A 22,724-nucleotide genomic window follows, 5' to 3' on the forward strand; every position below is an offset into this window, starting at 1 on the left:
AATCCTACCACCCGATTTTATACCAAAGTTCTTGAGCTTGACCTCTTGAACGAGGATGGCTATTATATTATGCATAAGGGGGACTTTGTTTCGACTCCTCCAAGAATATTTACAAGGCAGTAGTACTGATTATGCAACATCAAACCCTGGATTATAGTTGCCAGTCTTGAAGACAAAAGATGGAGGCAAATCAAATTCCCTTATGCTATCCACTCTGTCTATGATTACAATACTGCATGGACGGCTTCACCATAGAGTAAGGGTTAAAAAGCCCCACTTTAGTGAAGACAAGAGTATTTGGGATAGTTTTAATTGGTCCTCGTAATGCAGTGATTTGTTTTGATCCTATCTCTGAAAAGTTCCACATGTTTCCCGTCCCTGAGCCTAAGTGTGATCAAGGAGAGAATGATATAGTCGGTTTAGGAGTTTTAAATGAATGTCCAAGTATGGCTTGCCAGGAAGATGATAACGGGGGTGTTTGAGATATTGGTCATGAAGGAATATGGAGTAAAGAAATCATGGACATCCTTATTTTTCATAAGGAATTTAAAAATAAATCTTTCTTATGGAATTGTAGTGCCCTTTTTCATGACAGGAGATGGAGAACTAGTTTTGTTAATAGACGATCTTAAGAAAAAGGAAAGGTTGTTGTATAGTACAATCCTAAGAATGATAATATGCAAAACATTCTTGTTCACGGAAAGGAAGTCTTTATAAATGGTACCGGCCATTAGCTATGTGGAAAGCTTGATCTTGCCAAAGGAGTACTACTGGACTAGAAAGCGGCACAAAAAGTTTGGACAGGGATTTGAAAAGCTTCACTATAATCCTTCTTTTTAATGACTTAGTTGAGGAATAGCCAGTCTATATATGATGTAGGTATGTTACACTCTTTTTACATTCAGTAGATCAAATTGGGACTCCTCTACAAATCTACAAAACCAATTACAATCAGAATCTCACCAGTGATCACCACCCAAAAAACAAACAAACAAAGAAAACTCAAACTCACTAACAGTTAAAAATCAGAACACCAAGTGTTTCCAACTCAATTATTGACCTGGCTTTTCACAAGAGAGAAGATATCAAGCTACGTGTGAAGCTATAAGTTCTAGATGGTCTGGGTGAAAAATCAAGACTAAACATCTCCTTGGGAGCCTGCCCTGGCTTCATCAATCCGGTTAATTTTGCTATCAGGTAAGCACTATCTGCAATGTGGTTCGTATTATCTGTCGTGTTCCACAAAAGCTGAGCCAATTGTAACCTCCTAAGTTTGCTATTGATCCGAATGCCCCACTTTAGGTACAGGCTTTCTCGTTCTTCTTCTGTTAGCTTCCTCAGCATTTGCTTGCGCAGCATCCGTCTCTCTTGCCGAAGGTCTTTCATGCTGTTTTCCAGATCAAACAAGTTTTCAATTAGTCCAAATTTCTGTTTGCATATTATCTAGCATCTTTTGCTTTTGCATTCAGCATACCAGGTACAAGACTGTCCCATTAAATGCAAAGACATGACCTGCTATCATGCTTTTAGGTACAAAGATAGTGCATGTGTACATATAAATATACGTAGGGAAGGGTTGTCTTTCTTTTTTCCTTACAATTGTTAAATGCTTTTAGAGCCGGATGTGATTCCATTACCTTTGTGCAAGGGACAAAGTCCTGCCATTGACCACAGTTTTCTCTCCACGCGAATATATGTTGTTGAGGAAGGTCAGTCTTCTGATCTCGACCTCCATATATACAGCATCCTTAGGATCATCACCTTGGAAAAGAAGGAAGAAATATGTTCTGTGTACGAGGGAAATGTTGCAAACATGCCAAAGTTCCATAATCTCTTTCTGTAGTATCTTGAACTCTGAGGTCCAGCTGGAAAGATTTTTGAGTTCATCTTCTATTGGATCCAGACCGACATCTCTGACACACTTTGACAGTTTTTGATGCTCTGGTTCAGCCTCATGAACCTGTGATATACAACAAGCACATATTAGTAATAAATTAAGGAAATGTTATCTGATTCCATTTAAACAGTGCATGTAAGCCCAAGGAATGTAATCCGACTGTCCCAAACTTAAGGTTTTTCCTCTTTTCTTTTTGAGGCAAAACATTCACATTATAAAACTCTGACACCCTTAACCTTTTTATTCCATGAATATCAACCATGAAAGAACAATGTTTATGTGAAAATCTCGGGACATTATAATTATCAAACTTAGGTGAAGCTTGTATTCTGAAAGAGCTGGAAATTTTCAGTAAGGGATAGAAGAATAATAAATCCAAAAAACAAGCATATAAATTAATCATCCTAAAGTAGAAATTCCATGAATGACCGGAAATATGAACAGATAAGACTAGAGAAATATGACAGAATTTAAAATGACAAGTAGAGAGAGAAGAAAGGAAAATTACTCACAGGGCATTCTCTAACCTCTTTTTCGGGCTGAGGCTCATCGTTTTCTCTGTTCCCTGCATCACATGTATCATCTACATCCTTGACATTCTCATTAGTTGTATCTTCCCCTTTTGACACTTCAAGCCCAATATTGACAGCAACCTCGCCATAAACGGTGGAGCCTTTCTCTGGAGAGTCCTCCACATCAGAGGTAAAGTTCAAGGGAGAAATTTTGATTTCCCAACCCTTTGGTCTTGCGTTGAAATTTCTTTCTAACCCAGATGGCGGAGTATTTTCCTTTGTGGTGAGTTCCTCAAAACATGGAGAGGATGCATCAGCCATTAGGATAGCTTTACAGCTTCTACTTCTACACAATTTCAAGTTTCTTGAGCGTGGTGAATCGCCAATGAGCTCACATGGTGAGGATAAATTTGCTGGAGAAGGAGCGTCAAATGTGCACACCAACTCTTTTTCTTCTTTCTCTGCTTTTTCTTCCTTCAGTGCCAATGGTACTGACTTTCTACTGTCAGTGAACTTTGGTGATTCAGGGGTTTGGAGATCCTTCGAGGAAAGTGACAATGCATCTTCATTAGATTTCCTTTCTTCCTCAAAAGATGGTAATGCAACAAATTCCTGCTCTTCTTTACAGGGTAACAATGTCAATTCTCCAGCTTCCTTGAGTGAAGGGGGTACTGATCTTCTATGGTCATCAGCCGGAGGTGATATTGTTTCCTTATCAGCTCTGTCTCCATATTCTGCTGTCATTTCAGCTGGATATCTACTGCTTTCTTCGGGAGATGGAAAATTGGATTCTTGTTTTCCCTTCACACTTGATTCCTCGGTTTCAATGCAATGAACTTCCTTGAATAGGTCTTCTGAAGTTCCATTACTTTGTTTTTCAATCTCATCCCATCCTTCACATGAATCACTTTCACTATAATTTGAACTGCCGGCTAATAACCTTGGAGATGAACTGTTATGGAGAAAGTTCTCTTCAAACTCTGGCACGCGTATAATTTGGTCCTCAGAGCTACTCCTGCTATGTCCATCTGAACATGTTCTAACATCAGCATCGATAGATGGGGTGTCTGACAAAATGGACACTTGCATCCGGCTTCTATAATCTGGTGATCTCCGCACACGCAGATTTGGGTAGTTTGCTAAACCAACCTGTAGTGCAACTGCCTTTAGCATTGAGAGCGTAAATACGTAGATACAAACTAGCAGTCTAAGTAGCATATGTACCTGCATCAATAAACTTGCATCATCTCCAAGCAGTTGTCGCATATCTTTAACTTGAGTCTGAGCAATGTCACGCTGCAAAGTCAAGTCCTTTATTTCCTTCTCCATCTACAAAATGAGATGGCAAAATGATCAACGGTCCAAGCTGTCTAAACAGTAGGCAGCTGTAAAATAGCCAGGTAAATTTTTCCAAGAAAACAAGATTTTGAACCAATTCAATAAAGATGCGAGATACTCAAAAAGCATGTCAGATGCGAAATATTACATGTTTTCAATTTAAGAAAAGGGCTAGAAATTAACCTCCTAGTTATATGAAGGTTACATCTAACATGCGCAAAAATATTCAAATATTTGTAAGTTTGCATTGCAAAGTTCTTGTAGCTTCAATTATTCCTGTTTAGTTCTACGTAGTACCTTTTTATCTTTGTTTACTGCAATCATACCAATTTGCTGACACCTGTCACCATGTTATGGGGCCATACGATTGCTCTCTCTCTCTCTCTCTCTCTCTCTCTCTCTCTCTCTCTCTCTCTCTCTCTCTCACACACACACACACTCACACGCACAGAGTAGAAGTTCCCACACAACAGAATACAATTCTCACTTCTCTAGGGTGAGGAAACAAGTGAAAGTTTCCAAGTAACACAATAGGATATCAAAACTTGGAAAGGAGGTACCATAATTCGGCATGTGAGAGAGGAGAATTAAGAACCCTAAATATATCATTCATGCAAATACGTGCGATCATCTAACAAGATGCGGTACCTGTTCTATTTGCTTGTTCTTCTCTCGCAGTAATGCTTCATAATCTGAAGGGAATAAAGAAGGTATAGGACTCCTTAACTCACTCTCCAATCTCGCCAACTCCCTCTGCAAATGCTTCACTAACACTTTATCTGACATGACTACGTTCACTTGGGCAGTAGTAGTTACTTCCTTTGCACAACTTGCAAACAGAAGAGTGTTCCTTGATTGTTCAACATGACTTCGTGCAGGGCTCATCGTACAGATGATGGCAGTTCTACCGTTGCCACCCAATGACGGTTGCAATATCCGAGTTAACTTTGAATCTCGGAAAGGAATGTGACCATTCCTACTCTTGCTGTATTAAATTATATAACAACTTGCATTAGTGGCAATGTAAGAGGACTGCAAAATTGATGCAACTGACTTATATGCTACAAAGCTGAATGCAATGCCTGGTTTTTTTTTCTTAAAGTGCCAGCATTACAAGATTGAAGCACAGACCAATAGTAAGTTTGCACCAGAAAACACGAACTCTTAGAACAATCATATCGCACTAACTTAGAAGGGCAGCAAGAAAGTGAAAACAACCTTAGCTTACGTATCACAGTGCCCAAGGTCAGCAAGCTGCGATTAATGTGACAGCCCTCTTTCAGCCTTGCCCCAGCCGACAAGGACTGAGATGCACGCTCACTTCCAGCTAAATCAACAAAATTCTGTGTTTCCCCGTGAAAAAGAAAGCTGTTATTAGTATGATGTACCAACAAGACAACGCAAAGTAGCAACTATCTTCTGGAGACACATTTTCATACCACAGTAGCTGAAAGAGTACTGGAGTTGTCCCTGCCTAAATACTCACGAGCAGAACTTTCAATTGTCTGCAATAAGTTATGTGTCAGAACTGTAATATTTTATAAATTAATAGCTTGTTAGCCAGTTGCACAAGAGTAATATTAAGTTATTTTACCAGTCTGATAATTTGGTGAGATCTGGAGCTGGTCTCGTTTAGTGCAGTCTCCCCAATCTGTCTCTGAGCTGCAAAAATTCAATCAATATCAATCAACTATTCTTCCAACCCTCCTCTGTATCCATTCCACTCTTTTCAGTGCTAAATTAAATTCAAAATCACAGATGCCTTTTGGAAGCAAAAGCTAATCTTTCATCTCTTACCTTCGCAAATAGAAAGGAGCTGAATTACATGGTTCCAGTCCCTCAATGTTTCCTCTGTGAGTTTCTCAACAATTGTCCCTCTCTGTCAAAGTTGCTTTATGAGATTTTAAAGGGAAAAAGGAAAACTAAAATTTTGTTGATCAGAGAAGAGAACTAACCTCAGGGTCATCTAGAAGTCTAAGAGGAGTACTATCTGCACTTAGGAGATCTCTGACAGATTCATTGTAAATCTCCATAGCAGAGAACTTCAAGATAAAGTCTCTCTCGGCGTGCTACAAGTAGTAGTATGACTGAATACTCAGTAAGCAAGCGAAAAAGCCTGGGAGATAAGGAATGCAGACACTATATACAAGTGATCTCAAAGTAATGAGTTTACCTTCTGAATATAGTCATATATGTCTGCTATTGCATATTCAGTTATACCAGTCATAGTAAATGTCTTTCCACTGCTTGTTTGGCCATATGCAAATACGCTTGCTAGCAAATACATACATTGTTTCAGATAAAAATAATATAGGAGATGGACTAAAGAAAAAGAAAATGTTTTTCTTACTCACAATTGAATCCACTAACGACCGAAAGAGCAACATCTTTAGCTGCTTCTTCATATACCTGTCTTGTGGAGCAATTAGGCCTAAATACCCTGTCTGGAAGCAAAATTATAACCAAAAAAACAGAACAATGTCAACTGAGAGAATCATAGTTATAGTATGCGAGCCATAAAAATAGCAATTGGTAATATCCTAATATGGTAAAGCAGATTTTTTGAGGCTGCAAAAAGCTTTCTTTCCTAAATTTGCACAGTAGAACTTACAACAACAACAAACCCAGTGATTTCCCACAGGTGGGGTCTGGGGAGGGTAAAGTGTACGCAGCCATACCCGAGACTGTTTCCGATAGACCCTCAGCTAAAAAACGCAGTAGAACTTAAATCACAATTAATAAAAATAAACTTGAAAAAGCCTCATTACAGAATTCTCTGATTAAAGAGCTAATGCAAATAAAATAGAGGAAGCAGATTTTAACAACATGAGTTGCTGAACAAAATTTCACCAAATAATGAATGAACAAGCAAAAAGTATAAGAAAAAGCAAATTACAAAACCTCCAAGTAAATTAGACTCTACCAGAGGTCACAAAAAAGCAAAATTGAACAAAAAATTAAGACTTAAAATCAGGAATAATATGAAGAAATAAATTCATCAAATTCCTAAAGACTTACCAAAGCTATAGGCAGAGGGATACATAGAGCGTTCAGACACAGAAAGATTAACATTCTTGTAAATAATGGTAGTGTCATTAATACACTCCCAATCTGAAACATCATTTCTGAAAATCTCCTTATTATTCAAAGGCCTTAGCCGCACCGACACTAAAATTCTCTCTTCACAGCCTCCAGCCTCTCGCGACACATCATCAATTGTACCCATTATACTCAACCCAACCTCAAAATTATGCTTAAAATGTCAAACTAAGTGTATATATAAATCTGATATATCACATTTTTTGGTGTTGCATTCTTGAAAAAGAAGTAAAGGGTAAGCATATTTTGGTGCATTATTCAGTGATCACATTCTGTGAATTGAATTGAAGCGAAGCTGATGATGAGTAGTCAATGGAACATGAATGATAAGAAGGGAGTATATATTATGGGTCTAAGTGTTTTTTGTCTCATGCATTTATGTTTTTTTTCTATGCTATTTTTAGAGTTAAAATATTGTTGGATTTATGGGTTAGCTATGGTCCCCAATTACAGTCTGTCAGTCTGTGTCTTGATTCTTATGAATGTTCCTTAACCTTTGGTTTTCACAACAAAACGAAGGATTAGGTTGAGAATATAGTCATGCATTAATATAATGCATTTATTTATTTACATATTATGACCAAAATAATTTTCTATTTTATTTTGTTGTTTTCTTTTACACATGGCAAATGATGGAATTATTCTACCGTCAGGGTCGTTTTCAGAAAAAGTTGATTTGATAGTTTTTGATGAAAAATACTAAGCACCATTTGACAATATCTCTGTTTCTGTTTCTCCACTGTTTGGAAGATGATCTCAGAGAAAAGAAGAAAGAGACAGAAAGTAAATAGAATTAGAGAATTATTTAAATAATAAGTAAAAATTAGAAGAGAAATACTTTTTGAAAAAGAAAAACAAAGTTGGGTATTTTATCTTTTTCATCGGTTGGTTCAAAGATGAACAGATAAGAGTCCTAATTTTCTATATTATTTTAGTTTTCTTCCTTCTGTTCTTTAATTTTTTATTGTCTTGAATTTCTTTCTAATTTACGTTGCAAACATAACAACCAGATCGAACAACAGCTTAACTAATTAATCACATTTTATTCTGTGTTTGTCATTTTATTAAACATTAACTAATCGTTGGTTAATTGTTGTTATACACGTTAGATCCCATTGTAACTGGTTACCAAATTAAAGTTAATGGATTCTTCTATTTCAATTAAATTATGTTCGCCCTGACTCAATCAATTCGGTGGACTGACCATTTCATTAGATAAAGGTCAAAACTATGAAGGATCTTAATATTCATGCCTAGATTTTTATTTTACCAAAAAAAAAAAAAAAAAGGAACACTAGTGTAGCATTTTTTTCGTTTGAACTTTGAAATAAAGAAAGATAGGTTGACATTAAAGATGAACAGTCTTTATCAGCTTAAACGTCAACTTTTGGTTAGTTGTAAAAGCAATGCCCGGCCACAAATTAAATATGGAGTTCAAGAAAGAATTTTAAGAAAATAAAGATATTACAATATTAGAAATGTCAACAGAAAAGTAAGGCTCATTCTTTAAACATATTAGGATAGACTGTCTGCATCACACCTCCATACGTGCGGCTCTTCCACGAAACTTGCGTGAATGCGGAATAATTTGTGCACGAGGTACCTTTTTAAAATTAATAAGTATGTGATTACACGGAATCAAGAGTGATATATCCCATGCTTTTCTTCTTCTAGACTTTTGCAATTGATTATCTTTGTTCATACATTGCATTGATATTTATATTCAGCAATGGGACAACTCTTGAAGACACCATATATTAGAAGTCAACACATAAAAGACATGAAGTTTAGGTGATTAATCAGAAGCTAAAACATCATTTTCACTTTTATGTTGGCCCCAAAAATAAATTAAAGGGAAAGTCCCATTTACCCGAAGACACTAATGCATAGTTTCACCTAACCAGAGATAAATATATGAAGACAATGAATGATGGCAGGTGAAGATCCTTTTAAGTCCAACTCGTGTTATCCCTGTGGAGCCTAATGACTGACAATCTGTTACACTGTTATCTTCATGTACTAAGTTGGTATTTGTGGCTTTAATTTAAAATTTCAGTCATTCAAATTCTTTCTGTCATTATTCCATACCAGGCATATGCTTAATCATTAGAATTTAACTTATATCCATTGATAGCTTAAATATTTTTTGCATTATCAATGTATTTTTATATTTTTTTTGAAACCCGGGAAAACTCGCAACCGCTACAGCCTCTGCCGCTGCCCTTCGGGTGAGCACTCTGTGCGCACTGGGTAAACCTTCCACTGTGTAATAGCCTGCAAACCACATATGGGATATAAACTGCACTGTGCGGCAGGATCGACCAAGAAAACATCGAGGGAGGAGATGACCGCCCTCCAAACCAACTGGGCCATCCCCGAAGAATATGCAATCTGTTTTATTTTTCGGATAACTAATTTCATTTTGGATGGATTGTTACATATAATTATCTTTAAGTGATTTAATAATATAAAAAAATTTAAACTTAGAAATTATGACTTGAATCATTATTATCATTAACGTAAACAGGATTCTCCTATTTGTATATTTTGTCCCATTCTGTTCTTTCAATAATGAACAGTTCTAATGGAGGATTTCATAATTATTTTCTCTGATTTTCTTAAGTAGGGGAATCTAGGGAAAAAAGAAAAGTAAAGGAGGTAGAATATGGGGGGGTTGAGGGGACCTCTTTGACTAAGGGGAAAAAAAATATTACAAGCCATGTGCATGGAAAAGAGAAGCTTTATCATTTCCTTCCTTACGGAACTCATCAATTGAAACAATGGAGAGAGGACCGTCCACATGCATGTGGCCACTTCCCATTATTTGCAGCTTTATCTATTACCTGTCACTACCTTTTTTTTTTTCTAAAAAAGAAGCTGGTCTTCTCTTTCTCCCACTTTAATTTCCAAATGAGTATTCTGCGAACCAACGATTCATTTTCATTCCAACTATTCGTTGAACATTTAACATATGTACTCAAATTTTTGGACCCTTTCGAACGAATACTTGTTATAATTTGCTTATATTCTCTTCACAAAAATTGGCATTACCATCAAAATTGAAGTATTATGCTCCCAAAAAGCTCAATCCTTTAAAAATGAAACAAATAGTATGATGAGTTTAAAAATGAAACAAATAGTATGATGAGTCCCACATCGACAATGAAGGGGATAGGTGATCTCTGGACTTGGCGCAATCCTCACCTCATAGCTGATTTTTGGGGTTAAGTTAGGCCCAAGGTCCAGTTCTTTAACATGCAATCAGAGTAGGACTCATCTCAATTTTTCGATATTGCGGCCCCATAATTGTGATGTTGAGCCCCACATCGACAATAAAGGGGATGTGTGATCTCCTCGCTAGTTTTGGCTGTTGAGTGAGGTTCAAGGTTCTGTTCTTTAACATAGTAGATCAGGAATTCCACTTAAGATTCGTCCCTTCCAAATCTCTCAGAAATACAAATATATACAGACAATGAAGTGTAGACTTGAAGCTGAATGTCCCATAGGTTCATGCACATTTTCAGAGGCTAAAGGGCGAGAGGAGGTTGGACCAAAAACGCACAAGTCAAAGGGAAGACAGAAAACAAATTAAAGACTATATGGAACCAAAACCACAAAAGCTAATGGCCAAACATTTGGTGTGAAGGTGTTTTCTTAGTGTTGGGAGGTTTTGGAGCATCGATATTAGATTTTGAGTCCCACGTTATAATCTTTTTCCAAGGCAAGACCTGACGCATGTCTCGTCTACTTTGTGTCTAAGCAGTATTATTTCTTGCAAAAAAAGCTACACTTTTGTTATATAGAGGGGCCTTTGAATTATTATCTAAAAAGTATGCCATATTGTTGTGTTGGGTACCCCATCAGAAAGTTCAGCTCTAGACTTCTAGTGCATAAACTGTTCAGTCTTTGGACTATAGGACAATGTCTATTATTAACTCAGACACATACGAAAACAAAAGTCATACTACTTTCTCACTTCAGTTTCTGTAATTTGGGGCTGCCTTTTTTATTACACTCCTTAGTTTCCTTCGTCTTTTCACAATGCTGCGACGATATTTCACAAGATTCAGCCTCGTTTGTATTTAATTCAAATGGATGACAGTTTGTCAACTTAGCTTTACTGGATCTTGAAGATTTCTTCTTTTCGAGAAACATGTGTTTACCTCTTCTTATTTGCTTTTTTCTTCTCCAAAGCCATTTAATTTAACTTATATACACTAGCATTTCAAAGAATTTTTAAACCATCAGTGTACTTTTTCCAGTTACAGCAGGTCAATTACTATAATTTTTTGTGGTTGCAAAATTAGAATTACTATAGACAATTACCTCCTATTATGTCATAATCTTAGCAAGATGGTGTAAAAACACTACTGCCAAATGTCAATGCACAGAAGGTTAGCTCAATTTGAGGAGTAGATCTCCGCTTCTGCTTATGAGACAACAAAAATAAATAAACAACTTGAGCATATGGATGGGATGGCATGAACAATATGAGCTTTGGTACTCCTTACTGTAATATTCACGCTTGTTTACCAAGAAAAGGTTAAAAGAAAAAGATTCACCCTTTGTTTTGAATTTTCTTCTAGTTCTCTTTCAATTATTGCCTCCAAGATCTGTGCTTAATAAGTTAATTTTCAAAGTTCACATGGTTTTTACTTTCGACAATTCAGGCAAAGAAAACATAATCGTTTTAATTGATAATTATGTACAATAAAACACGTCCAAAACCAGGATAGAATTTGAAAAAGGAAAAATATATACTATTAACAAATCAAAGAATGACTTTTTATTCTTCTTTACTTGTAAACTCATGCATATATGTGATAAAATAGCCGGGGCAGTAATTTTTGAATCAAAGCAACAAGTACAGGACAAAATCCTTCCCAAGGTTGCTTACTATACTCTCAGGCCAGCTGAAATGCTTTATAAAACTTGAAGCAAACTTCATTATGTTGGCTAATATACATTTATTTATTTTACACTTACAAGTAGTTGTCTCGCAGTTAGAGGAAGAATTGGATGAGCTTGTCATGGGGCCATGAGTCCTTCAATGGTGTAAGATAGTGATTCTGCCCAATCAGATTTGAGCAGCAGCGTCTGTAGGGTGTGCATTACATCATAATCAGGATCAAGCTTCCTTTGCCAGCCCTATCAGCAAAAATAATACAAAACGCTGTAAGTACCAAAAGAAGAACAAATCTTAATCCAGAAAAGTAGTCCCTATGAAAGATTATCATCGAATACTACTCAGCAGATTGATGAGTTAGTTTCAACATGTTTGAATATAGAAATGCGAGTTAGTCAATTCCACATCTTATTCATAAACACCACATTCGCCGAAAAAGGAAGAATTACCTCAAGGACCAAAGTTGTCACCATGACAGTGCAAACATTGCCATCTATGTTCACTCTGTAATGCCTAACTTTCTCAAGAAGTTGTTCAATGCACTCAGCAGGGTGGACCAAATCGCCTTCTGGAGTCCCCCAAAAATCAAATGACTCCTTCACTTCCTGTAGGACATCACTAGATAACTAAGGCAAATATTCATCACCTCCATTTATCAAAAAGATTAAGAAGTCTTTTTAGCATAAAGATATCATGTAAAATAATAGGAGTAACTCCACGCTATATACATTAGTCGTATCCATACATAGATGACCAATCAAGATTTTCATGAACAAGAATGTTTGTGCAGCAATATTGAAAAAATTGAAGAAAGTAGATCCTATTATAGTCTTATTCATAGCCAAAAAGCTAAAGCTAGTGATGCATTTTGATCAGTATAAGGAACATTAGCACCTAGTTTTTATCACCATTGCCTTTTCTCTTCCATTTTAACCTTTTTTTTCCTTTATAAACTTTTCGCCCACTGGTGGCGGATAGGAGGAGCAGAGGGGTTTGTGGAAAGAATTTGTTAGTCCCTCCATCCGACTTTTTATTTGATCTACTTCTCGTGACAGAAAGTCCAGAAAAGATTTACCTCCTTGAAATGGAAATTTTACTTCTACAAAAAGTCAAATTAACATACAATAACAATACTCTACATAAATTTACATCTGGTGCTACATATTCATACTCTTTTTCCATCTTCTTACAATCCATATTCACAATTTCAAAAACATTACACTTGAAACCTTTATCAGAATCCCCAAAAAGTGAATCCTGATAGCCAATTTGGGGTAGAAGGATAGTTCATTAATGGATGTTAAAGTTACTAGTTCACTAGTTTAATGAGGATAACTAGCAAAGCGTATGAGCTGCTTTTACAAAATCTGATCTCCAATTATTTTTCTTTGCATAAGTAAATTATAGTTTTCTTTCCAAGGGAGCAATAAACGATAGCTACCATTGGGGAAGTAAGTAAGGAAGTTCTCAAATAATCCATTTAAGATGTATGAAACTAAACCTTAACGAAGGCTTCTGGATTAGGGCAACTCTGTTTCTTTGACAACTGCAGAGTGCACTCTGCTACAGTCTGGCCATCTCGACGAGCAATTGCCTTAAAGAACTCCAATAATACTGGTCGATCATTCTTAGAAAGTTCAGCAGTCATGCCTACATCAAGGAAAACAACATGAGGCTTTGATTTGAAGATGCGTTTCTGGGATTGCTTGCTTTGGGTTACCCGAACAAGGATATTTCCAGGATGCATGTCAGCATGAATAAAGTTATCCACCTGAAATGGGGAAAGGGGTATTATATGAAAAGTGAAAAAAGACTTAGGAGCAAGTAAAAGTTGTTGATTCCAATACATAACATAGAGATAATAGGTTCCTATCCATCTAAACACTTTTTGGACAAGGTAATCCTCCAATGCCATTTCCTCTTCAGCATTGCAAATTCTAGAAATTACTGAAATAGACTACATGCAAGCAACCAAGAAAATGTCATAGAAGGCTTCTTTTCGTTCCTTCTTTATAGTAATAACTAATAACACAAAGAATAGAAGCAGCACTAAGTAACAGTCATGAAAGAAATAGTGCTGATAATGCCAAAATAATGTGTTTCCATATTTATTTTTATCACTAATCACTGCTTTAACTTCGATAAGAGCACAGTTTCGGGTCAGGTTTCAAGGCCAGTATTTTTTATAAAGAAATTAAAGTAAAGGACAGGCACTGACTGCGAGTATTCAAGGCCATCAACAATAACTCAGAAAGGCAACATCTATAGTACATATAAATCAATTGCTTAATATGTCTGTTAATAGATCTCTCTTCATTGTGAGACGAATACAGCATGTAACATTTTCTTAAAGGGAGTAAGGACTAATAGGCAATTACAAAAAAGAAAATTTCATATAAAATGAAGGAACTTCCATGTGTCTGAAAATTGGCCTAACCACATTAGGCATAACTACAGCTTTGCTTGCAATACATCATATTTCTATTCAAATCTTGACCTAAAATATCTGCTTTTATAGCCTGAGAGGGAACAATAGCGTCTGATATATTGTCAGTTCTGTATTCCATTAGACCTTTGTATTGCATTCGAGTATATTTTAGAGTCGCACATTTGCATTAATTTTGTGCTTTATACTCGAATTTAGACAAATTAATATAAAGAATACTTTCTTAATCAAAATATATCCCAACACATGGGCATATATAAAGATAATAATACCAAAAGCATCTTTAGAAGTTTAATTCCGTTAAAAGTGTATCCTAGGTTGCACGTTTGCATTAAATTCCGTTGTGCTTTATAAGCAAATCTAGACAAATTAACACAGAGAACATTTTCTTAATCAAAATATATCCCCACACACGGACATATATAAAGATAATAATACCAAAAGCATCTTTAGAAGTTTAATTCCGTTAAAAGTATATCCTAGGTTGCACGTTTGCATTAAATGTTGTGATTTATATGCAAATCTAGACAAATTAACAAAGAGAACATTTTCTTAATTAGAATACACAAACACACACACTACATAAAGAGAACATTACCAAAAGCATCTTTAGAAGAGCATGGGTCCCAATATGAGCAAGTGCGCTCTTAAGTCTTTCATGGCCCTCAAGCTCACCAACATAATATGAAACACATTCCCCTTGTTCAAAAGTCTCGACCAATACTGCAGGATGCACTAGGGGATAGACAGGCTTTGGGAAAGAGACATCCTTCCATCTCCGAAAATTATAGGTGAAGCGGCTTAAATGTGCAGCTTCCCTAGCAAGATCTACTTGAGACATCATAAAAACAGCAAATTGTTGTACGCTTTCATCTAACCTTAACCACTTCAGTTTAGGAATGCACTTCGATATCTTAGCAACTAGATTAATAATCTCAAAATCTCGTCTAATTGATTCACCCACTCCAGGATGCCTAACTTTCACTGCCACCACTATAGGCTTGATCTGTCGACCACGGTATCGATACAACAAGGATGCCCTATGCACTTGAGCAATACTTCCAGATGCCAGAGGTTTCTCCTCGAATTCATCGAAAATTTCAGAAAGTTTTCGACCAAATGCTTTTTCGATTGTCTTTTTCGTGTAAGCAAAGCTATGTTCAGGAGCTTTTGTGTGAAGCTTTGATAGCTCAGTACACAAATCTCTAGAGAAAAGATCAGGCCGTGTAGCTGCCCATTGGCCCCATTTGATAAATGCAGGACCTGCTCTTTCGAGTGAGCTACGAACTACCTGGAGCCACATTTTCCTGAAAGAAGGTCCAAAAACATCTGCAAATGGGGCCATCACAATGCTAGGAGAAAAGAGTATCCCCAAATAAAAGGCTCTCAATAGCAGAATAAAACCTTCAAATATGGAATGCAATAATGAGGTAATCAAAACATGTCCATCTTCAGCATGCCTGTATAAGCTATTCCTCGGGCGACCACTCTCCAAGTCTGACGGTGCTCGTGCCAACGCTATATTTCTTCCATATGTTAAGCCAAGAAAACCAGGGAGAACCACATGAGACCTGCTCAACGCCAAGCAAAGCGCTTGTGCAAATCGACTTAAGCAGATAAAAGTTTGTCCTTTGTAGAAAGATTTACATGATAACTTCTTCCAAGCTATTTGTGCGTGATGACTTACAGATGTTCTTGGTGAAGTCATTAAACATCTCCCACGAAAAGTACTATGCATTCTATATGTCATGGATGAAGCGTGTCCCCTTGTGATAGACACATATTGCCCATAAAATCTACATCTAGGAGAACTTACCCCAATCCTAATAAGATTTCCTTTTCTCGCTTGTTCTGGACGGATAGTGGTCTGATTTCTGCATAAGGATTGTCCAAGTCCTTTAGTTTTACCAACCGCTAAGAATCTGCATACCAAGCACAAGACAACTTAGCAGATGCAAAATATAAAATATGTGGTCATTTCACACTAAAATAATTTCCTCTTTTTAAGATGTGCAACTCAAATACCAATTCAACAACAATGACAGTTGGAATGACTACAGTAAAACATGAACATTAGTTTCTCTATGCAGAACAAAAAATGCCCTACACCCCAAAAGCAAGACATCAGTGCAAAAAGTACTTCAAACAAAGGACAGCCTTCCAAATTTGGAAACTTTATGCTGCTTGCTTCAAGGTATACAATGGGCCCCTAAATATAGAAAACGTCAAATATGCAATATCTGAAAGAATAGTAGTATTTCATCTTTGAGCAGATGATAATTGGGAAAATCCCAAAGCAGGTTCCATTTTTCACTGCTGTTAACAAATAAGTAAAAAAACAAAATGAAAAACTAGAACTAGAATAACCAGTCAAAATATTGATTCATTGAACATGAAACCTACTACAAGATCATTTCCAACGGCCGGATGTCTTTGTTTTACTTGCACCAGATAATAACCGTCTTCTATTGTATTTAATTTGAAAAGGGGGGTTTAAAAACTTGAGAATTTAGACTTGAGCTATGCTAATGGAGTATCAAATGGCTACAGAAATCTTGCCACGTGAGCAAAGAGTTCAACCAACTTAAGTTCCCAATGAAAACATAAAACTAAACGAATTAAAAACTCTGTCTTTCATGTCAATTATAGGAAAGGCGAAATGTCTAAAGACTCATGAAATCAACGAATATGATAGTTTATTGTGGAATGAGAGAGAAAAACAGAGTAAAGAGGGGACCTTGACATGGCCAATAGAGGAATTTAAAGGGTTAGCTGTTGATTTTTGCAGAGACTAATGTAGAGGGGAGGTGAAGAGCATCTCCGACTAGCATTTTTCAGAGGTTGTCGGTGACAAAGAGGAAGATGAGAAAACCATATGATATACGTGTAATTTTAAATGCTGCTCATTTCTTGTATCTTTGGACAATCAAACCTAGGTGACTATAAAACTAGAGGATTAATAGACAAGATTTAATTGAATTGATATAGCATTAGCAAAATCCACGAGGGTCGGATCACATGTAGGAATTTGTTCCATAGCTTATTATAGTTTGCGCAGAAATACCTAAAGGCGTGACTAGATGGTTGGAATCACTGTTGTACATAATGGGTTGGTTCGGTTTTCATGGCAACAAAATCAAATCAACTATATCAGTTTGTATTGATTCGATTTTATCGGATTTTTCATATTTTTTTATTATATACTTTGTTAAATTTTTAATAAATAAATATATGTTCAGTAAAAATTGACAAACGTATTATTTATTAATATATTCTTATGGGATAATTTTCTTAATAACGTATGATAGTTATTTTTTTAATCGTCTGACAATATATATTTTTTTATTGATGTACACTTTTAAGATTAACTGAATTTAATAATTAAATATAAAATCAATATGATACCTATATAATAATATATTTTATTTAATTTTAAATTATCGAAATATCACTTCAAATTCAAAAAATATATAAGAATTTAACAAATTTTGACATATGAATATGGAAGAACAAAGAGATTGACGCATTTAACTAACACTTGATAAGAAAGTGATCATACAACCCATTATTTAAAATTAATAAAGATAGAACACTTCATATTTTACTATATTACATCCCATAAGAGAATCTAAAATATTTCTAGATATGTTTTAAAGAAAATTCTATGAAAAGTCTTAAAAGTATATATAAAAATTATATATTTATATGTCGGTTTGGTTCGAGTTTTTTTATTCAATACCAAACCAAATCAAATTAAACCTAGTCGGGTTTTTTGATCGGTTTGATTTGACTTTTCGGTTTGGGTGATTTTTCGGTTCGGTTTGTACACCCCTAATTGGAATCCCTTTAATATGACGAGGTGATAGATCGAGCCTTTAAAAATGTTGTAAGATTTTTTTGTTATAGTAGGTTTATCTGATGCAAATTTAAATTAGTTGATCTAGTGAATTTCAGGTATCAAATGCTTAAACCGATTATAACTTCGTGGTTAGTTGATATAACAATTCAGTAATTAATTTATCACAATTCGATTTGCAATGTCAAAAAGCAATCCAATGTTCTCTATTTTTTGTTAACAATGTTTTGAGAAAAGGTCTACAAGTTAAACCACCACGTAAGAGTTATATATTTGATCAATTTTTATTCTCTGGAAAGATAAGGATAGGCGATTAACTATTAAGTTTGAGTGCAACGTTGAATAAATCCTCGTCTTCCTATTTATAAGCCACAAGTTACTTCGACGTTTTCAATTTCCCATAGAATCTCTAGAGTGGCTAGTATATACTCGTATTTAGCAAACTTAAATATCTTAGTAGTTAAACCTTAGCAAGAATGGTTGGAACCGGTCTGACCTGAGAGATCAACCTGCGCCTTTGAGTTAAGGTTGTTGGCAGCGCAGAACAAACTAATCCGCGGCCAAAAATTAGGATACATTCTGAAAAAATCAAACTTCCATCGAAGAGAAGCAAATGAAAGGCTTTCATAAAAATTCTCGTAGAATCGAGAATAAATTTTTCATTTTGTACATGCCAGATGATGAATTAGTAATTGCTTCCAATTTTCAAAAAAAATCTCAATTATGTCGAACTTTTCATTTTTGGCGAGACTCTATCCAGATCTATGGATCTCATCTCCCCGGCATCATAGCGAGACTCCATCCAAATTTGCCACTCCTTGGGTGAGACCTTCTGTTCTATGAACACCCCACCACTGAATGATTCACTTTAAAGTTCTCGCTTCCGACCCAGGAGAACACAAGGTCAAGCCAAGCTCCGACCCGCCTAAATAGAATTCATATCTCCTTCGTCTGGTCGAGAAGGGAGGGGAATTGGACTCTGCCTCTTCTATTACATTTACATTACGGAGAAGTCCATTCTCGTCATGATCGATCCACGTTCTAGCGTAGTGCCCGGCTTGCTTAGGGTCAAATATACCCCTCTACTTTGGTATATTGTTTACATATACCCTCCGTTATACTATTAGGCCACATCTACTCTTACAGTTAGCCAAACTTTTTAAAAATACCCTTCACCTAACGGAAAGCCACCAAATTAAAAAAAAAAAAATTTAAAAAAAAATACGTTAACCCACAACCCGTTAAATCCATCATGTAAAAATATAGAACCTAGATTTATGAGACGTCTTAACGCATTTTATTCACTTAGAGAGAGTGTGAGAATGATGGTGGCAGTAGAATTAGTAAAAACTTATATTTTGGTTCTTAGTTGTTCATGATTGCATTAGGGTATCATGTTATCACTTTCGGTTGTATTTTTGTGTGGATATAATTTGAGATCCTTTTGTCTAATATAATGCACACTTGATAATTGGTTTGTATGTTGGTAACAACTGATATATACTTTAACAATACATGTGTTTGGTTAATACATGAAGTTAGTGTACTTGTGTTGTTAAGTTACTTTCCAACTTGTTGGTGTACTTTCTTTTATTCTTGATGAATTCCTTAGACTGTAGCTTGATATTAAATTGAATCTCCTCTAATTATTTTATAATTTTTGTTCATTATAAGTTCAGTTGTTACTAAAAATTATGAGTACCACATCTCATAACTTGGAATCTAACTTTGGTTCTTAAGGCGTGATTTGGCGATAATTACTGGTAACCCAAATGCTTAAAGTAGAATAAGAAAATCATGGTGCGTAAATATTCATCAACAAAGGCTCACTATTGGAGGAAGAAATACCTTTGTAGTTGCCTTAAGACTCCAGAACTGTCAACCTAATAAGATACTATAAACATTCTAGTCATGGTGGAATTGGGGTGGCATGTGGGTCGGGCCTGGTCCTAAGTGAGCTTCGCGGGCCCGGTGCTAAGTGGGTTGGTCCTAGGCGGGCCGGTCCTAAGCGGTCCCGGGCTTCGCGGGCTTCTCATTGGAACAGGTCCGGGACCGGGACCACGAACTAGCGGTCCCGTATTAAGTGGGCCGGTCCCGGGCCTAAGAGGACCCAAACGGTCCTAAGCGGGCCCAACGAAAACTTTTTATTTTTTAAATTATTTTATACAAGTTAGAGAAAAAAAATGGTAATAAAAATATCTAAGGCAATTCCTAGTAAATTAATTATAGAATTGTCACCTAAATTTTTTAATTCAAATTTAAAGACAAAAATATTGTAAAGAGATATTCAAAGCAATGCGTTATAATATATTTACTATACTATACTATATATACATCTTAAGATATATAAGCTATATTCGATTTACTTTATATACATCTTAAGATTTATACATTAATATTCGATTTATATACTATATATACATCTTAAGATATATATATATATATATATATATGGCTTATATATATACACTAAATATACATCTTACTATATTAAGATGTATATATAGTATATCGTAAGATGTATACTATCGAATATGGCTTATATACTATGTATATAAATATATATATATATATATATATATATATATATAGAGAGAGAGAGAGAGAGAGAGAGAGTATAGTATATACTATCGAATATGGCTTATATACTATGTATATATAGTAAGATGTATATATATATATATATATATATATATATATATATATATATATATAGTATATACTATATTATACTATATGTATAGCTTAAGGTATATAAAAAGACAAAAATATTGTAAAGAGATATTCAAAGCAATGCGTTATATTTTTATTATAGCATTAAAAAATCATGGCAATATCTTTCTTAGTCTTCCTCCCCCTATGGAATGAGCACAACAAGGTTCTAATTCCACCATTGAGAAGAAAAAGAAACTAATCAAGATGTGCCAAAATACAAGTTACATATTAATTTACATAGTATCTCTTACAAATTTCATAAATCCTTCAAGGTTCGGAGGAATTTCCGTTGGTGGTGGCGGAAATGAAGCTTGGTCATCACCGCTTCCAGGCGAAGCATCATCCTCCGTAAGTTCAGCTAGTATTTCTTCATAAGTTTCGTCTACCTCTGGTTGTGATTCAGCAAGTCCAAAATTTCTTTTTTCCAAACGGATCCAATCTCTGAAAAGTACTGATTTTTTCAAGCTCTCCCTCATAGACGCTCTATAATCACCGAGTTGAAGTCTTGCTTGACTGAAAGCGCTCTCTGATGCCACTGTTGAAGCGTGAATAGTTAAAATGTCTCGGGCCATCCTTGAAAGAATCGGAAAGTGTTTTTCTTTGTCCTTCCACCATTCCAAAATATTAAAGGAGTCGTCGGGATTCACTTCCTCAATTCCCTGTGACAAATAAATTTCAAGCTCGTTTAGTTGTGAAAAATCACTAGTACTAGAACCTTGAGAACCCCTGAACCCTGCCCAAGCACTAAGTGCTCTTACTCCCGCAGTTCTTTTAGATGATTGAGAACTAGAAGAAGAAGGAGTTGGAACATTTGGTCTAGCATGATCTAATGCAACTTGATAAGCATTATAAATAGTTTGAACATTTATTTTAATTGAGGCTATTGCGTCCGCAAGTGTAGACAACTCCTCATCTTCAAGTGCTAAACCATTATAAACAGTTTCATACCAAAATTGAGGACCTCCTAATTTCATAGTAGGATTTAACAATGCAGCAACACCATGAATATGGGGAATAGGAAATAAATATTTTTAAATTTTTTTTTCTCATGGAATCAATAGCAAGTTGATAAATTTCCCCACCATCTGAAAAATGATCAAACAAATTTGCAAGTTCTGCAATATAAACTAAACAGTTAGAAATAGTAGGATAATATTGTCCAGAAAATTCATTTGTAGCAATATGAAATTTTTCTAAAAAATCTACAAACATTTTAACATTAGCCCAATCCGCATTTGTAAGGTGCTCATCATCATCATTTACATGAACATTAAACGTTGAGTTTATGGGGTTTTTATATTCATATGCAATAACTAAACTTTCATACGTGTAATTCCATCTAGTTGGACAAGGTTTAGGAACCTTTCTTTCTCTTAGGCCAAATTCATCGCATCTTTTAAAATATTCTCTAAGTCTACTTCTACGGTTTGAATAAAAAAGCCAATTAAGAGCCATTTTATAAGCAAGGCTACAATATTTGTGTTACTAGTAGCATTATCCATTGAAACTGACATTATTTTATCACTAATACAAAAATATCTACAAATATCCGTAATCGTGCTAGAAATAAACTGCCCTGTGTGACGTGAATTAATTATTCTATAAGCAATAATGCGCTTTTGCATTATCCAATCCTCATCAATCCAATGACTGGTAACAGTAAGGTAATCACAATCATTACCACTTCTACCAATATCAGTTGTAATAGCAACACGATAATTTATATGAGTAAATAAATAGCGCAAATATTGTTCATATTCATATTTATATTTATAAATATCACTCTTTACGGTTGTGCGAGGAAAACCTTTATAAGTAGGATTATAAACTTTTCTAATATAATGCACAAAGTGAGGGTTAGAAGGAAAACTATAGGGTAAGCACATAACAGTAACCATTTTTATCAATTCTTTCCGATCTTTATTTGGATCATAATATAAAATACCACCGGTAAC

General features: G+C 35.4%; 2 protein-coding genes across 3 annotated transcripts; both read right to left on the reverse strand.

The window, feature by feature from the left end:
- Positions 1-807: 807 nt before the first annotated feature.
- Positions 808-7,242, reverse strand: LOC107809688 (kinesin-like protein KIN-7E). Of its 2 annotated transcripts, none has more exons than XM_016634345.2 (13): positions 6,766-7,242; positions 6,102-6,191; positions 5,921-6,021; positions 5,703-5,816; positions 5,545-5,626; positions 5,342-5,409; positions 5,187-5,252; positions 4,966-5,090; positions 4,396-4,732; positions 3,634-3,738; positions 2,410-3,558; positions 1,638-1,960; positions 808-1,387 (listed from the first exon to the last, which is right to left on the reverse strand). In XM_016634345.2, the coding sequence occupies exons 1-13, from the start codon at positions 6,971-6,973 to the stop codon at positions 1,069-1,071; spliced, it is 3,087 nt and encodes a 1,028-aa protein (XP_016489831.1). In that variant the 5' UTR covers positions 6,974-7,242; the 3' UTR covers positions 808-1,068. The 2 variants fall into 2 exon arrangements, with proteins under 2 accessions (XP_016489831.1, XP_016489832.1); XM_016634346.2 differs by having other exon boundaries at positions 2,425-3,558; positions 6,766-7,239.
- Positions 7,243-11,604: 4,362 nt separating this feature from the next.
- LOC107809689 (uncharacterized) lies at positions 11,605-17,290 on the reverse strand. Its single transcript, XM_016634347.2, has 5 exons — positions 16,936-17,290; positions 14,797-16,120; positions 13,254-13,523; positions 12,202-12,357; positions 11,605-11,994 (listed from the first exon to the last, which is right to left on the reverse strand). The coding sequence occupies exons 1-5, from the start codon at positions 16,941-16,943 to the stop codon at positions 11,875-11,877; spliced, it is 1,878 nt and encodes a 625-aa protein (XP_016489833.1). The 5' UTR covers positions 16,944-17,290; the 3' UTR covers positions 11,605-11,874.
- Between the last annotated feature and the right edge of the window lie 5,434 nt (positions 17,291-22,724).

Source organism: Nicotiana tabacum, chromosome 17 (assembly GCF_000715075.1).
Source record: "Nicotiana tabacum cultivar K326 chromosome 17, ASM71507v2, whole genome shotgun sequence".
NCBI lineage: Eukaryota > Viridiplantae > Streptophyta > Magnoliopsida > Solanales > Solanaceae > Nicotiana > Nicotiana tabacum.